Below are 18,114 nucleotides of genomic sequence, written 5' to 3' on the forward strand. Positions count from 1 at the left end.
ATTAAATACATTGTGTGCTTCAAAGTTTATCCTTGTCAGACTTGGAAAAGGATTTACCCAAAAGCTGTATCAAAAAATTCAAAGCAAGGGATGAGTAGGTGAAGGGAGTAGTGCAGTAACTGTACTGTATAGGGGATTCCTAATTGAAAGTTTTCTGTACCTTTTTCCACTTCTCTCTAATTTCTAAACTTTATTTTTTCTACCCTTCAACATTTGAACTTTTTTCATTTAGACAATAGACAATAGACAATAGACAATAGACAATAGATGCAGGAGTAGGCCATTCTGCCCTTCGAGCCTGCACCGCCATTCAATATGATCATGGCTGATCATTCCTAATTAGTATCCTGTTCCAGCCTTATCTCCATACCCCTTGACTCCACTATCTTTAAGAGCTCTATCCAATTCTTTCTTAAAAGAATCCAGAGACTGGGCCTCCACTGCCCTCTGGGGCAGAGCATTCCACACAGCCACCACTCTCTGTGTGAAGTAGTTTCTCCTCATCTCTGTCCTAAATGGTCTACCCCGTATTTTTAAGTTGTGTCCTCTGGTTCGGCACTCCCCCATCAACGGAAATATGTTCCCTCCTGCCAGAGTGTCCAATCCTTTCATAAGCCTATACGTTTCAATCAGATCCCCTCTCAGTCTTCTAAACTCAAGGGTATACAAGCCCAGTCGCTTCAGTCTTTCCGTGTAAGGCAATCCTGCCATTCCAGGAATTGACCTCGTGAACCTACGCTGCACTCCCTCAATAGCCAGAATGTCTTTCCTCAAATTTGGAGACCAGAACTGTACACAGTACTCCAGGTGTGGTCTCACCAGGGCCCTGTACAGCTGCAGAAGCACCTCTTTGCTTCTATACTCAATCCCTCTTGTTATGAAGGCCAGCATGCTATTAGCCTTCTTCACGACCTGCTGTACCTGCATGCTTGCCTTCATTGACTGGTGGACAAGAACACCCAGATCTCTCTGAACAGCCCCTTTACCTAATTTGATACCATTGAGGTAGTAATCTGCCTTCCTGTTCTTGCCACCAAAGTGGATAACCAGACATTTATCCACATTAAACTGCATCTGCCATGCATCTGCCCACTCACCTAACTTGTCCAGGTCACCCTGTAATCCCCTAACATCCTCATCACATTTCACCCTACCACCTAGCTTTGTGTCATCAGCAAATTTGCTAATGTTATTGCTGATACCATCTTCTATATCATTTACATATATTGTAAAAAGCTGCGGTCCCAGCACGGATCCCTGCGGTACCCCACTGGTCACTGCCTGCCATTTCGAAATGGAGCCGTTAATCACTAGAATTTATGGTTACCATAAAATATACCCCAGTGATCCAAGAACTTGAAAAAACAAAAACCTTGCTTTTATTGTACTCTTTTCCCTTTGATGTTGATGTTTTGTTCTTCTCTTCACATTGCTTACAGATAATTTTCTCTGTCTTTGTTCTTTCAACAGTTGTATATGGAATGCAGGAAGCAGAATATGATTAGCTAGCCAAATGGTAACCAAAAAAAAATTGTCAGTTGTGACAAAAACCCGTCTGGTTTACTAAATGATATTTGGGGAAGGAGGTCTGCTATCCTCATTTGGCCTACCAGTGACTCCAGACTCACAGCAATGTGGTTGTCTCTTAATTGACCTCTGTTATGGCCGAGCAAGCCATTCAACCTTATTAAACTGCTAGAAAGTCTTTTTAAAAAATGAATGAAACCAAGGAACAACACAGCATCAACTTAGGCACAGCAAATGAAGTGAGCAAACTCAGCCTTGTTGGCCCTTTGAAGTACTCCTCACCAACTTTTGGGGTTGTGTGCCAAAATTGGGAGAGTTAACCCATAGACTAGTCAAGCAATAGCTTAACATGCTTATACTCACTAAATCAGAACTTGCAGACAATGTCACAGACACCACCTTCACTATCCCTGGGTATGTCCTTTCCATTCAGAGACAGTGTCACCTTGGGAGAAATTATGGAAGGAGTTGGCCTGGAAATGCTCAACATTGACTCCAGATCCCATGAAGTTTCCTGGAATCAGATCAAACATGACCAAGGAAACATCCTGCTGATTACCAACTATCTGCACACCTTGGCAGATGAATCATTACTCCCGCATGTTGGAGGAAGTACTGAGGGTGGCAGAGATACAGAATGTACTCTGGATGGAGGATTTCAGAATCTGTCATCAAAAGTGACTCAGTAGCATTATTTCTGAATAAGTTGGCCAAGTCCTTAAGACATTGCTGTTTGACTGGGTCTGTGACAGGTTCAGAGAGAACTAAAAACAAGAAAAAAATCTATTGACTTTGTCCTCACCAATCTTTCTGTTGTGGAGTGTCCAACCATGGCATTAATAGTAGGACAGCTCACTGCACTGACCTTGTGGATACAACATCTTATTTTCTCTTTGAGGATACCCTCCATCATGTTGTGTGGCCCTATCACTTGCTAAATGGGACAGATTTTGAACAAATCTAGCAACTCAAGACTGCGCATTCATGAAATGGTGTGACCTATCAGAATCAGCAGAATTGTTTTTGACCTTAAACGTTATGGCTCGGCATATCTCCCCCACAAGTACAAAAGGGAAGCTAAAGCCAGAAAACAAGTTGAAAAGAAAATCTTAAAATATCAGAATAAATAATACATAATTAAATTATTAAATAGCAATATGACATCGCAAGATTTTGAAAATTTAAATATCTCTGGCAATGTAAAATGTAATATTAGTTTGAGCATACAAGATTGAATATCTGTGTGGACAACTTTTGATTTAATATATGAAATAGCACTCATTGTAGGATTCAATGCACTAAATATTAGTTATGGCATTGTAGGGTTTAATCACATGCTAATGCAATACATAAAATATTGAGTATCAATGCAGGCAATTTAAGATTTAATATAATAATAAAGAATAATTAAATTATTGTTTTCAAGTGAGTAAAATTAAGGCATATGGATAATAGAATTGGGAATTGACGGGGGCACAGAAAAGACTGTCAGCAGCAAACAAGTCGAGATGAGGGCAGATGTTAAGTAATGCTAGGGTGGCATAAAATACTAATTACATCACACTCACGTACTGAGCACCTGCATTACAAGAAGAAACTGATGGAACGAGGTATTATGGAAGAGATGAATGAGGATGTTGCTAGGATGAAGAATTTTAGCTATGAGGAAAGATTGGATAGTTTGGGATTGTTTGCTTTGGAATAGAGGAGATTGGGAAGATTTATTTGAAGTATAAAAAATTATGAGGCACTTAGACACAATGGATGAGAGGAACCTATCTCCTCTTAGCAGAGGGGTATAGATGCAAAGTAACTGAAAAAATTATTAGAAAGCAATTTGAGTTATTTCCTCACCAAAAGGATGGTGGGGAAAGGAATTCCCTGTGTCAAAGGGTGGTATAGGGAAAAAAAACATTTAAAAAGTGTAATTTGAAGAAAGGACTATGAGAATGGCAAGAGCTGGCAAGTATGATGAGGCTGCATAGTCACTTTATGCTTAATGCTGACTTGATGAGATGTAAATCTTCTATGTTTCAAATTCTAAAACTATTGATTGAATGTTCCTGACATTATTTGTGTTGTGACTGATCAGGATGACTTTTTCTCAACTCTCTTTATAAGCACTATATTCATAAAGAATTTAATAACTTGTTATTCACCATCACAAATACTGATGATAGTTGATTTTCAACTCCAAGCTCCCCCTGGCTGGTGTATCCAGAACTGAGGATACAGTTTTAGAATAACGGGCAAACCATTTGGGACTGCGGCGAAGAGAAAGTTCTTCATTTAGAAGGTAGTGAAATTTCTAACCTACAGGCCGTGGCAGTTTAGCTGCTGAGAATGTTCAAGGTAGAGAGCGATCAATTTCTAGGTATTAAAGGCATCGATGGCTGTGAGGGTATTTTGGGAAAAGGATGTTGAGGTAGAAGATCAGCCATGGTATAACAGAACGGTGGAGATAGTCTGAAGGGCTGAATGGCCTCATCCTTTTCCTGCTTCCTATGTTGCAGACAAGAGCAATTTGGAGCTATTTTGTTTACATTTTTACCTGCGGGACAATCTTAGCTCTGTGGGACAGTAGAAGTTAGTGTTGTTAAACTTTGAGAAGATGCAGAAGAGATTTACAAGGATGTTGTCAGGACTGGAGGGTTTGAGTTACAGGGAGAAGCTGAATAGACTGGGACTTTTATCCACTAGAGTATCGAAGAGGTTTATAAAATCATGAGGGCCATGGATAGAGTGAATAACCTAGGTCTTTTTCCCTGGGTGAGGGAGTCCAAAACCAGAGGGCATAGGTTTAAGATGAGAGGGGAAAAATTTGAATGCATTGGAGAGAGTAAAGAAACAGTTTACTAGAATGATTCTAGGTATGATAAATTTCAGCAATGAAGATAGATTGAAGAAGTTCTCCTCAGATAAAAGAAGGCTGAGGGGAGATCTGACTGACGATTTCAAAATCATAAGCGGGCTCGACAGAATAGAGACGATTAATTTATTTCTGCTTATACAAGAAGCAAGAACAAATGGGTATTGAGTTAGAGTGATGTGTAAATGAAGCAAGGGTGATAAGAGAAAAATCTTTTTCATACACTGAGTACTTAGATTATGGAATTCATTGCCTGGGAATGTGGAGGAGACAGGTTTGATTTAGACATTCAAAAGGATACTGGATAGTTATTTGGATAGTAATGGTGCACCGTGATATGGGCAAAAGGTGGACAATTGGCACTAGATAATAGAGCATGTGCAGGGACGATGGGCAGAATGGCCACCTTCTGCACCATTATAATTCTGTGATTCTGAGAAGTCCACGTGTTTTTTTGCATGCTCCCCCCACCCACCAGGATTGCAAGAGGGCTCACTAAATGTGTCCCTGCCTTATTGAAGCTATTAAGTTTCTCAAGGCCCATGATTACCTGTTAAATTCTCTAAGCCTTCAAATGCCAACCTTGCTCAATACAACAATAAAATTCCTGCTTCAGCAATAGATAGTTATGTTTCCAGGATCATTTTCAAGATTAAAATATGCATTTGTAGCTGACATTTGTGCCTGCTTTTGTGTCCTTCAGTTGAATGATTGCACTGTCTGTGATGAATATAAATAATCCCTTGATACTTTTGAAGTGGAGCAGGTGCCCTTGGTGCTATAATCAATGTTTACCCTTTACCTCCAAAACTGGCAATTTATCTTATTGTGATGTTACTTAAAAGGAGAAATACCACTTCAAAATAGGTGTAACTGTTGATGGAATAGTCTAACAGTGTGATAACCACTATTTAAACTTCTTGCCTAGATTTATATGTTTCTTTCCATTTTAATTACCTTCCATTCTCCAATCCTGAATGCAATAATCCACATTGCTGTTTAATTTCTCAGATAGTTGCTATTCTTCATATACTCAGTGAATACTGGCGTTGACTCTTAATATTTCTGACTCTGTTGTGACTTGGAATAGGACCACAGTGAGATCAGACCTGTGAGCTGAAAATTCAGGTTTTTAGATAATGATGTAAAAGGGAAGCGAGCAATAAGAAAAGGATATTTTACTTCACTGAGTCCAATTGTCCATAAGAACACTGAAACAGTAATTCTGTAGGTCTGCAGTGTGCGATGATCACCAAAGGACTCTGAAAAGGGTCTCAGATTCGAAAGAAGAATCATACAGGACTCAAAACACTATTTTTGTTTTTCTCTCAGCAGATGCTGTGCGACCAGTTGAGTTTCTCCTGTTTTTATTTCTAAATAACTTGAATACTTTTAGGTGAAGAACAAACCTGCATTCTGTGAACTAACGGGGGTTGGTCTTCTCTTTGAGTCATTTGAGTGACCTTGTGGCAAAAAGTCAGCAGCCAGTTTTGAATCTCTCTCGATTTTTATTTCCATCAAATTTAAATGCTCTCACATTTGGTAAGGTCTCTAGACCCACAATAATCTGTTTACCTTTTAACTATGCTCTGAAATGATCTAAAACGCCACACAGTTCAAGGGCATTAAGAGTATTAATGTTTGAGGTTTTCCTGCATGATATTAAAGTAGAGAAAACTACTGTGAAGGCCGAATATCCTCAGTCCTTTTCAGTAAACACACCCAGCACAATTTCAGAAGAAGTGGGACAGAAAATAGATTGGGGTGTTTATCCTTTAACCTAGCTGCTCCAATTTGGAACAGAGGAATTCTGACAAAATGAACAGTGACAACTGAACTGCGAACACTTCTTCCTGTTCTCTCACGACTGGCAGCTGTTAAGCTTATTGTGGAAAGAAGCTGGTCCAAAGGAAAGGTGAAGGCTTTACTTGGAGGGTTCAAGCTCAAGTCCACCAAACTAGAAAAATAAAATTGTTTTAAGGTTGTTTCCTTATAGCCCTTTGTAGAAAATGAGTCGCAGGTATGCTAACCTCTCTCCAAAATTATATTTTCCCTGGATGTGGTAGTGCTGACAGCATTGGTTGTCCATCTCTGATTGCCCTTGAACTGTGTGGCTTTTTAGGTCATTTCAGAGCCTAGTTAAGAGGTAAACAGATTATTGTGGGTCTAGAGTTGATCAGACCAGGTGAGGATGGCAGATTTTCCTTCACTGAAGTATATTAGTGAATCTGATGGATTTTTACAAAAGGTAATAGTGGCTTTCTGGTAATGACATAATATTGGTGCAGACAGGTATTGAAAGACTTACCATTATCTAATGGCTGACCAATACCTAGCCTCAGACAATTTGCCAGTATATGCACAATCCTACCATGATCACTTCATTTATTTTAAAATATAAAAGGAGAGAAAAGAAGCCAAACATATCTTCCCAGGTTTAGCAAATGGTGGTAACTGGGATCATTTTGTGGCTGGATTCTGAATTTAAAAAGGCTTCTAAATGCTTTTACACACTGTTACTTTGATCACATTCAAGTATACGGAGAACAAGTACATTGGGAAATATTTTTCCCTAGAAGAAAAACATTGATTGCTGGATACTATTTTCAGAATAAAATATGAGGGTGATAATCACATGCAGCAGTGAAAATAAAATAATAAAATAACTGTTAATCTTTTTAACCTGTTCCAAGCTGATCTAATAATAAATGCAACTCCACAGGACAGGAACAACATCTATGCCCATATATATCTCTTGAACTACAGTTCATTTAAAAAAAACTATTACAAGATATGTACTTTAATTTACAAACTGAAAAGAAATTAGGGAAGAATCTTCTGCCCATATTGGTGGTAAATATGGTGAGATAGAGGCATTTAATCAGATGGGAGGGTGGCAGCTGGGGTCTCTACCACTTTCCTACTTCCATTCTGACTGTCCAATGCCCATGGCAGGCTTTCCCTGCCCTGCTACTATATATGAGGCTTCTAAGAGGGCAAATAATGATTGCTGAAAGGATTCATTCCACGACTGCTGGCATTAACCCAACAGCAAGCAAAAGGCTCACTCACGCTCAAACCAGTGGTCAACCTTCCCCATCTCTCTCATTGCATACATAAGATTTAACCTTAATATGTGACTAAAAGTGAAAAGGAAAGTATTTTAGATATATGTGATATCAGACAGGCACAAAAAATAACTGAATATTAATCCAGCTTTTTGGATCAAAAAGTCTATTTAGCCCTTTGAGAACATCCCCTGTGTACATTACTACCTAATTTCTTCAGCAAGATCAGGACACTTTTCAAAAGGCACATTGCAGTTACCATGAAGATTCCTAAATCGCCTAGCCTGGATGCACCATTTGGCTACCATTGACTGTCTATCATGTTTCTGGTATAATTTCCTCAAGAGATGCTGTAAATAGCTGTAAATAACTGTAAATAGCTGTAGCTGTATCACTCAGGAATTTCAGGGCCTCTAACTTTTAATTGTGGAAGACTGGAAATCTATTGGATAGGCACTATCCAAATTCTTCATTAACAGCGTTTAATAATAAAAACAAATATGTAAACATCACGTGTGCTGCAATCGTATGGCATTGATGAGGGTAATGAATAGGATTTAATTGAAGATAGCGTAGATAAATACGAGGCTCTGTTCTCAGCTGGAATCTCACTGGACAAGAATGCCCACTTGAGGATTAGATGCATAGATCTACAGGTGATTCTTGGTGTTCTCAATGTTCAATGAAGAGCTTGGGCAATTTTGAATTACGTTTATAAGTTATATTTGGAAAAAAATAAAGTGTGTAACCAAAGTCTGAACTGAATTCATACTATGCGTGTTTAAATGTTTTCCACTTCTCAGCTAATAATGTGGTATATTAAATATACCATATTTGCTTGAAATGGGGGAGACATTATTGGTGAGCTCTGGCCTGCAGTAAGAAGATGAATGGTCTTTTTTTTCCACTCAATTTCAGTGGAAACATTTGTCATAAATGTCACCTTTGGGGATGTTTATTCAAATGTAAAATAAAGAATTACTGTAGTGGGCACTCATCTCCTTTGTGTAAACTAGTCTACACCAGTGTATCAATATGGTACTACTTTCAGTGAGAACAATTTGTCTGAAATCACTTGTGACAAATTATTAGCTTACTGCATTTGAGCACAATTCCTCTCTCTGCTCTTCTGATGGAGGTATTAATACATCGAGGTTAAACAGTTTAACACTACAGTTTAAAAATAGCACAGTAAGCGTTAACAAAAAGTCCAATTTGACATTCAGAAGTTACAGTTCTCAATCTTACTTCAAAGTTCATGTCTCAATTAATCAATAAAGGATGAAAAACATTAATGGGATATTATCTCCATGAAAATAAATTTGAAAAATACATTTGAAAAATAAATTTCTCATAAGCAGATGATCCAATACAGGCCTTTTACACGTCAATAATGCATCTTGTCAATTTCAATATTTACCACTTGCTCCAAAGCAATATTGTCTGTTGGGACTGCTGAAGATAAAAGAAAAACATAAACAATGAATTTACAGAGCATCTCATGGCATGGACTATAAGCCAGGGTTTATTAAATATCTCGTGTACCAGCCTTGTTCCATTATGGTACTTACTATCTCCATCTAGTATTGGCTAAATGTTGATAAATGTCACAGGTGACTCAATGCCTGCACTAGGATATCATAGAAAATTGATCTCCATGTCGTTCTGATATAACCAATGTTGCCAGGTAAAGGTAAAGTAAGCCTTCTCTTTCATTAGAGATAGATGATTGGTAGGGATTTAACCTGAGAATCACCACACCTCAGGCAAGGGGAGAGGTTGAGAAAGAGTCCTTCATGGTACCATCAGCTGGTGTGGGAATTGAACCTCCACTCTGTATCACAATCCAGCCGCCCAGCCAATTATACTACCCTGACTGTCAGGTATATGCATAGCCCAGATTCAGTCCCTATCACACAGGTGGGCCTGGGGAGAAAAAGCAGAGGGCAATTTCCCTGGTGAATCGAGTTACAAAACAAAATGTAACAGTTTCCTGAGACTGCTCTTTGTCACAAAATAGCAGATATATCAGGAAAACATGAAGAAAACAGAACCAGAGGAGAAAATCATAAATAAATTATGATAGTTGAAGTTTAGAACTGTAATGCCAGCTTTATATGCTATTCCAGTCACACATTTTGCATTGCTAGAAGCATGGCAGGCAAAATGATTTTCAACGTCAGGCACTTCATCTCTTGCAGAGGATGTTTCTACCTTTGACTCTGCCTTTAACATGAGGAATTTTCGCTTCTACAGAGTGGCATTTAAGCAGCTCAGTGGCCTTCCCTCTTGAGCCATACAGCGTCAAAAGATCCCCTAACATTGAGAAGATCCTCATTCAACTCTACTATTTTGAAGTACAACTGTATGATTATGCAAGGTGCTGTTTTAAAATGAATACTTTAACCTCAATTGCTAGGTATAAATAGGAGTACTAACTCTATTAATTAAGGGAGTACTCTTCGCCTTTTAGAGTTAATCATCCTGTCAGAAATATTATGAATCAATATAACAGTTCAAACATGAATGTAATTAAAGTTGTTTTTGACTTCAATGGAACTAATGGGAATCAAACTAATTCTCCATATATAATGTGTCTTGAATCCAAAACAAAGGAAAAATAAACCAGTGTGTGCTGTTGCCAAAACAAGAAATGTTCTATATAATCTGATATTTAGAATCTCAACTCAAGAGTTTCTTCCAAGTTGGACAGATCCATTTGAGTATCACTGACACATTTACAAAATCTTCTTGGTCAGCTTGCTGGTGCTTCCTCACCTACTCAATCTATTAGGTGCATGGAAATTCACTGAGTATATATCTGGAACCATGCTATTTCATAATTGAGCTCTTTCCAGGTGTTGAGTTCCTGAGCTGACCATCATGTCGGTCTACCGCACTCTTGACAAAGAATCTTAGATTGGTAAACCAATTAATGAGAGTGGGATCTTTATGGAGTAGGGTGCTCTGATGTTTGCAGTCTTCATGTAGATCTTAGCCAATACTGCATGTCTCTGGATATCATTTGCATGGGTCACCTTTGTTGGCCCTTTATGCTGAAGAAGGAATTCCTCATGCACGGCCTTAATATCCATGCAGGTCCTTTGAGGAGAGGAAGCCTTGGCTATGACATGCTTTTAAGCATAAAGAACTGGTTTTAATGGAACTGGTGTAAAATATGGATTCATCAGGTTTAGACAATGTTCCTTTAGTCTGTTCGTTCTTGTCCCATCTGAAGAGTCGTACCGCAGTAGTCAAACTTCAATGATGTTAATTGATGGTGTGTTATTTTGGAACTAAAAACAAGGAAAAAAATTAGAATCAAACATATGTTACAAGGTCTTGTAGACAATTCTTTGTTCACTTTGATGGAAATATTTGGGAGCAAAGCACATTCTTAAGTCTTAGATATTTAGAGGAAAGTTTGGGGGAGAAAACACCAGAATAAAAGCCATTACTAAGCAATGGAAACCTGTGATATGGGACTGAACTTTGACAGGGTGAATCAAATAGAATGGAACCCGAGTGCTCCACTCTCTCCTGCTCCCAACATCCTAAATTAAATGTAAAATGGTCAATTGGCAGTTGCCAGCCTAAATAGGGTCTTTGATTTGATTTGATTTGATTTATTGTTGTTACATGTACCTGAGTACAGTGACAGCATTTGTCTTGCGAGCAGTACAGGCAGATCTTAAGATACAAGGACATACGCATCAGAGGGTGCTTACACAAAGTGAAGCATACAATGTTATGGCTGCACAGGAGGTGCACAAAAGCAATATCAACATTAGATTTGAAATTAGAGAAGTTTATTAAGCAGTTTAATAATGGCAGTGAAGAAGCTGTTCTTGAACCTGTTGGCACATCTGTTCAAGCTTCTGTATATCTTCTGCCTAATGGAAAACGTTGGAAGGGGTGTTACCAGGGTGGGAGGGGTCTTTGCTGATGTTGGTAGCTTTTCTGTGTAGATGTAGATGGGGTATATGAATGGGAGGTTGGCTTTTCTGATGGGCTGGGCTATGTTCCAACCTTTTGCATTTACTTGTGGACCTGGGCACAGCAGTTGCCATGCCAAGCTGTTACATACCCAGACAAAATGCTTTCAGTGGTGCATCTGTAAAGGTTGGTGAGGGTCCCTGTGTACATGCCAAATTTCCTAAGCTTCCTGAGGAAGAAGAAGCGTTACTGTGCCTTTTTTAGATAAGATTAGATTAGATTAGATTAGATTACTTACAGTGTGGAAACAGGCCCTTCGGCCCAACAAGTCCACACCGCCCCGCCGAAGCGTAACCCACCCATATCCCTACATGTATATCTACATCTACATCTACCCCTTACCTAACACTACGGGCAATTTAGCATGGCCAATTCACCTGACCTGCACATCTTTGGACTGTGGGAGGAAACCGGAGCACCCGGAGGAAACCCACGCAGACACGGGGAGAACGTGCAAACTCCACACAGTCAGTCGCCTGAGGTGGGAATTGAACCCGGGTCTCCGGCACTGTGAGGCAGCAGTGCTAACCACTGTGCCACCGTGCCGCCTTCTTGACCATCCAGGGCAGATTGTTGGTTATTGCAACTCTGAGGAACTTAACGCGCTTGAAGCTTTTCACCTCAGTTCCATTGATGTAGATAGTGTACGTGATGGCCCCATTTTTTCCTGAAGTCAATGATCAGTTCTTTTGTTTTACCAACATTGAGAGTTTGTTATCATTGCATCAGAACACCAAACACTCTACCTCTTTCCTGTATTCTGACTCATCGTTGTTTGATATCTGACCTCCAATGTTGGTGTGGTCAGCGAACTTATAGATGGCATCCGTGTGAAATTTGGCTGTTGTGAGTATACTGGGAGTACATTTGGAGGCTGAGTATACATCCTGGTGTTGAGCATTATTGCAAAAGAGGTACAGTTGTCTATCTTCACTGATTGCCGTCAGTAGGTCAGGAAGTTGATGATCCAGTTGCGGAGATGGAGTTGAGACCTAGATCTCAGAGTTTTGAGATTAGTCTGGTTTAGATTATAGTGTTGAAGGTGGAGCTATAGTTGATAAATAGAAGCCTGACATAGGTATCCTCAGTTTCCAGATGTTCCAGGGATGAGTGTAGGGCTAGGGAAATGGTGTCTGCTGTGGGCCTGTTTCAAAGGATCGAGGTAGGCTGTCAGGCTAGAATGGATGTGGGCCATGATTAACTTCTTAAAGCACTTCATAATTATGGAGATCAGAGCCACCTGGTGGTAGTCATTGGGACACATTGCAAGTGTTTTCTTTGGTACTGGGATAATAGTGGCCTTTTTGAAGTAGATGGGGACATCAGATTGTAGCAAGAAGAGATTAAAGATGTCAGCAAATACTTCTGCTGGTTGGTCTGCACAGGATCTGAATGCATGGCTGGGGATTCTGGCTGGGACAGTCGCTTTCCTCGGGTTTTTTCTCAAGAAGGCTGATCTGATGTCTGCGGCGATGACTGAGGGGCTGTGGGGGCAGGAGATTCTGTGCCATTGCCACTCTGCTCAAACCCAGCATAAAGAGCCATGTCCAATCTGGCACTGAGATGGGTGGGCACACAACAGAGGAGTTGTATGAACAGCCAACAAATTAAAGTCTCCACCCCGTCAATCTTGATTTCTTTTGGCAAGCTCAAGGCAATGAATAAATTAAGCTAGAAAACAAGCAATGACACCTTCACCAGCAGACTGTATACTCCACACAATCGTGGTCTTTTCTTCTACTATTGTGCCACCTCCTCATCCCTAACATAAAGCACTCCCAAACATTTTACAATCCAATGATGAGAAGTGGATAGAGCAATTTAAAAAAAAAACACGTATTTGAGTAGTTTGAGAAATTAATCATTCCAAAATGGAATGGACAGTCAATTGCTGTGCTTGTTCACCCTTGGTTACTTCAGAGATTGGCATGATGACCCAGTGAGAGTCAATAAATGGTATTGTCACAAAGCTAGTCCCTTTTTTCTCTGAAAGCTGTTCCTTGACTCAAGGATACTCAGAGGGGTAATAAACCAGGCCGAGCTCCAATCAGACTGGTTAGGTACAGAGATGAAAAGGATTTTGAACAAATATTTAAACAAATAAGACTTCAGGCCAAAGTGGTCATGTTTTAGAAGAGACCTGTATAAAGAAAGGGGACTGGTCAGCTCTCTAGCTGAGCTGAACAATTTAGTTCAGTCCTGAACTGGTGAAGAGTTCAACAGTTAGCTGTATGGAAACTCTCTCTCTCTCTCTTTCCACCCTTCAACTTCAACCTGAATGGGCTGAGAAGTGGCAGATGGAGTTTAATTCAGATAAATGTGAAATGCTGCATTTTGGGAATGCAAATCTTAGTAGGATTTATACACTTAATGATAAGGTCCTAGGGAGTGTTGCTGAACAAAGAGACTTTGGAGTGCACGTTCATAGCTCCTTGAAAGTGGAGTCGCAGGTAGATAGGATAGTGAAGAAGGCGTTTTTCTGGTCTCCTTCCTATCGAAAAGATGTTGTGAAACTTGAAAGGGTTAAGAAAAGATTTACGAGGATGTTGCCAGGGTTGGACGATTCGAGCTATAGGGAGAGGCTGAACAGGCTGGGGCTGTTTTCCCTGGAGCTACGGAGGATGAGGGGTGACCTTATAGAGGTTTACAAAATTATGAGGGGCATGGATAGGGTAAATAGGCAAAGTCTTTTCCCTGGGGTCGGGGAGTCCAGAACTAGAGGGCATAGGTTTAGGGTGAGAGGGGAAAGAGATAAAAGAGACCTAAGGGGCAATTTTTTCACACAGAGGGTGGTACGTGTATGGAATGAGCTGCCAGAGGAAGTGGTGGAGGCTGGTACAATTGCAACATTTAGGAGGCATTTGGATGGGTATATGAATAGGAAGGGTTTGGAGGGATATGGGCCGGGTGCTGGCAGGTGGGACTAGACTGGGTTGGGATATCTGATCGGCGTGGACAGGTTAGACTGAAGGATCTATGTCCATGCTGTACTGTTTTTTAAAAGGATTTTGCTTATTGGGACTGTTGTGTATATTCAGAATAGCTTAATTAAGTCTAGCTTGGATAGACTGAGTTCTGTAGGTGCTCTTTATTCTGTGCTTTGTATTTCATTGTATAATTTTGTGAATAATTTTTTGTCTGTTTTAAACTCTAGCACTCAACCTAGCTAACTTACTCTGGGTAATTTTCACTATACACTTACCGAAACAAATTGTAAAGTTATGTCTGGGGCTGCCTGCTTAAGAATGTTTTGAGTTTTCTGGCCTAGTCCATAGCAGTATCTTTTACACAACAGAGAATGACCAGTCTAAATTGTGATTGTAAAATTGAGCCCTGGTAACAGAAAAGGTCCCAGCTTGAGTTCCCGCAGGAATCCTTTCCTTACCCCTATTCTTCACAATTTAGTTCTCCTAATATCCTATGCTTGTCCCCTTAGGTCGTCAGTAAACCATATATCTTGGCACCTAACATTATCTTGTAAAGCAGTCTCCCATGTTGTGTTTCATTGAAGATCTTCAGAAATCAAGTTAAACTATTCCCTTTGACTTGAAGCCTGTTGGGACAAAGAGCTCTTAGCAGGAGGCTACTCCCTTCATTTTCTTCATGGCTCATTATAACATTTTCAAACTCAGCAGTGAGCATTTTAATAAGGATGTGCTAAGTGAAATTGTTGCCTTTTGGACCTGCATCTCAGCAGAGGTTAAGGATGGTACTGTCTATGATTTAACATGTCCTTGAACCCGTGTATGTCTCGCGTCTTCCAGATTGAAGGAGATAACAGCTCACAGTCTGTCATCCACTGTGCTTTAAGCAGGTGCAGCAAGTATACAGTTTTACCAGGGTAGCAGGCTGCCTATGCTGCAGTGTCACTGTATGCACATGTGTTACTTAAATTCAGAGATGTGAAAAGACCAGAATGTCTTCTGCTCCTTCAATGTCCAATTGACAGCACATAATTTTTATCAATATCCATTGTCCCGGCATCAGTTGTTGATGCCTATGATCTATACCAATGTTTACAGGGTCTCTGGTTAACTGAGTCCTTTCAGACTGTGGCCCTATTGTATTTAAAACAGGTTTGAAGCTTGGGGCTAAAGTAACTGGGGTCTTGAGATTTGACACAAACATGCCAGTCCCAGAAAGTGTCTGATACACAGAGGATTCCCCGAGGAAGAAACTAAAACATTAAATGAGAAGGTCTCACCGAAGACTAGTTCTCATTTCAGAGTAACATGAAAAAAGGAATAGTCAACATGGCTTTGTGTGTGGGAAATCATGTCTCATGAACTTGATTGAGTTTTTTGAAGAAGTTACAAAGAGGATTCATGAGGGCAGAGTGGTAGATGTGATCTACATGGACTTTGATAAGGTGTTTGACAAGGTTCCCCAAGGAATACAGGGAGAACTATCCATTTGCATGCAGAACTCGCTTGAAGGTAGAAGACAGAGCGTGGTGGTAGAGGGTTGCTTTCAGACTGGAGGTGGAGTGCCACAAGGGTGACTCTACGTGGACTACTATGAAACATAGCAAGGTCCCATTATATAGTGCCATCTATATAAACAAGATGGCAGCAATCTGACCATTTATGTCAGCCTGCTGAACATTCATATTTTTAGGACCAAATTTCCACTGCAGCACCCAGACACAGAGGCAGTTTCAGCACATGCTACAATAGCAGCTGAGGCTTTACCATGATGCAGCTTTGGGTGGCTAAAGTCCATGAATTTGGTAACAGGTTGTCTGCTACTTTCACACTGGAAATAATGAATTTTGTCTGACTTGTTTGCCAATACAGAAACATTTTATGTGTATTCTTTCTTTTACATTTGGCCATTGAAATTCGAATCTGAGTCCTCTGTAACAGAACCTATATGTGACTTTGTCCTCCTGCTAGCTGTCACCTTTGCTAGAATTTCCCTCTATCCTAACTGCAATCTGTTTGGGCCTTGTGTCTCACCACATGTCAATTCTACCTCTACTGAATGTTTAGAGATGATTTATGAACTGGTTCTTTGGAGTACGAGAGCAAGGGATAGAGTTTCTTCATAATCAGTTATTCTTCTTCATTTTACTCCTGGACCACTAACCCACCAACTAGCTGTTTTTGGATATCTGAGAAAAAAAATGCATCCAGTTAGGATTACACTGAAGGGAGGGAAAGAAATCAAGACAGACATGACTATAGTTTTTAAGGGTTGTGGGCTGTGCATAAAAGTGAGATGAAACTATGGATGTGCAGTCTTAGTCATGATTTAGAGAGTTTGTTAGAATATGGGTGGACTAGATGTGATGAATTGAACAACCTATGGGATTAATATTTTAGTTGTAAAGACATGGCATTTAAACATACATCATTAACCTTGGCCAATTGCATGGCATCACTGATTATCTTGCATACTCTTGTAGATGTGGTGCCATCATTGATCATGCCAGCTGTATCTCCCATTGGGGCTTTTCAATGTTTTTCTGTGGAGTCTCCTGGTCACTTGAAGCTCAAGGACTGTTCTTGTCCTTTCCACTTCCTTCAGCAAGACTTCTTTTGATGTGTCAGAGAACCTTGGCGTACACACCTGTTATATTGAGTCTTGTTTCTTTCCCAATTTGAAGTCACGATTGGCATAACTTTTAATACGTAACCAAAAGGTACCTCCCCTTTTATAGGTCGCTTTTAAGTGGTCCTTGAACTTGTGGGTTTTATGCCCATGCTTAGTTATGCAAACTACTCAGTAAGCTTAGTGCTGGCTTCAAATTTTTGCACAGGTCAATCATATAGTGTAATCCCTGTGCCTTCTTCTAGGCCTTTTCCAAATTCATAATTAGTTTCTAAATGTTGTAGAGGCCTGAACCGGGATGTTAAAGTCAAAATAGTCACTAACAAATCCAATAATGAGTTCAGGAGGGATGTCTTTATCCAGTGTGTGGTGAGAATGTAGAATAAGCAACCACATGGAGGGAGAAACGGTTAGAACATAAAATTCATTTATAGAGAATGGGAGGAAGATTGGATGGAATCTTGTGTAAGTCATGGTAGCAAGTCTTGTGATCTATTTCTGTTTTGTAACTTCAAAGCATGTGTGGCAGTGTCCTTTATTTGGTTATTTCATGTTCAAGAAGGTAACTTTACAATCTCTAGTTCTATGGAAAAGAAGGCCTGACAATTTCTCTGAGAGATGTCTGATCAACTAGATCACTTTTACATCTGGAAAGGGAACTGAAAATGGGAACTGCCATTATAATGCATTCCAATTTGTATATGACCATAATTTTAATGTTTCCTAGAAAGTTATATCAAGAGGCTGGACTTCCTAATATTGTACATAACCCCTTTGATGATAAGATTGACCTTCTGGTCCGACACCAGTGGAGGAAGTTTGCACTGCTGGTGGCATCAAAGAATGTTAGAATTGGAAGTTGTTGCTATTTTATGTTACTGCATCAGATTCCAGGAACTCCATCCCTAACAACATTCTTGGTCTTGATCACAACAGTTGAGGAAGGTAGCTCACCATGTCAAGGGTAACAAGGGATAAGGAATAAATACTGGCCCAGCCAATGAATAACCACATCACATGAATTAGCTTAACAAAAACTACACTTAAGTGCACATACACAATGCCACAGATGGCCAGGAAAGACTCACTACTTTCACTTTG

At 39.9% G+C, this 18,114-nt stretch overlaps 1 protein-coding gene across 1 annotated transcript in view; it reads right to left on the reverse strand.

The window, feature by feature from the left end:
- Positions 1-1,062: 1,062 nt before the first annotated feature.
- fndc4a (fibronectin type III domain containing 4a) overlaps positions 1,063-18,114 on the reverse strand; it is a 209,110-nt gene continuing 192,058 nt past the window's right edge. Inside the window, exon 6 of the mRNA XM_072557248.1 lies at positions 1,063-10,760. Coding sequence (XP_072413349.1) covers positions 10,719-10,760 — 42 coding nt within the window. The 3' untranslated portion in view covers positions 1,063-10,718. The remainder of the gene's footprint in view (positions 10,761-18,114) is intronic.

This window comes from Chiloscyllium punctatum, chromosome 3 (assembly GCF_047496795.1).
Source record: "Chiloscyllium punctatum isolate Juve2018m chromosome 3, sChiPun1.3, whole genome shotgun sequence".
NCBI classification, from domain to species: Eukaryota; Metazoa; Chordata; class Chondrichthyes; order Orectolobiformes; family Hemiscylliidae; genus Chiloscyllium; species Chiloscyllium punctatum.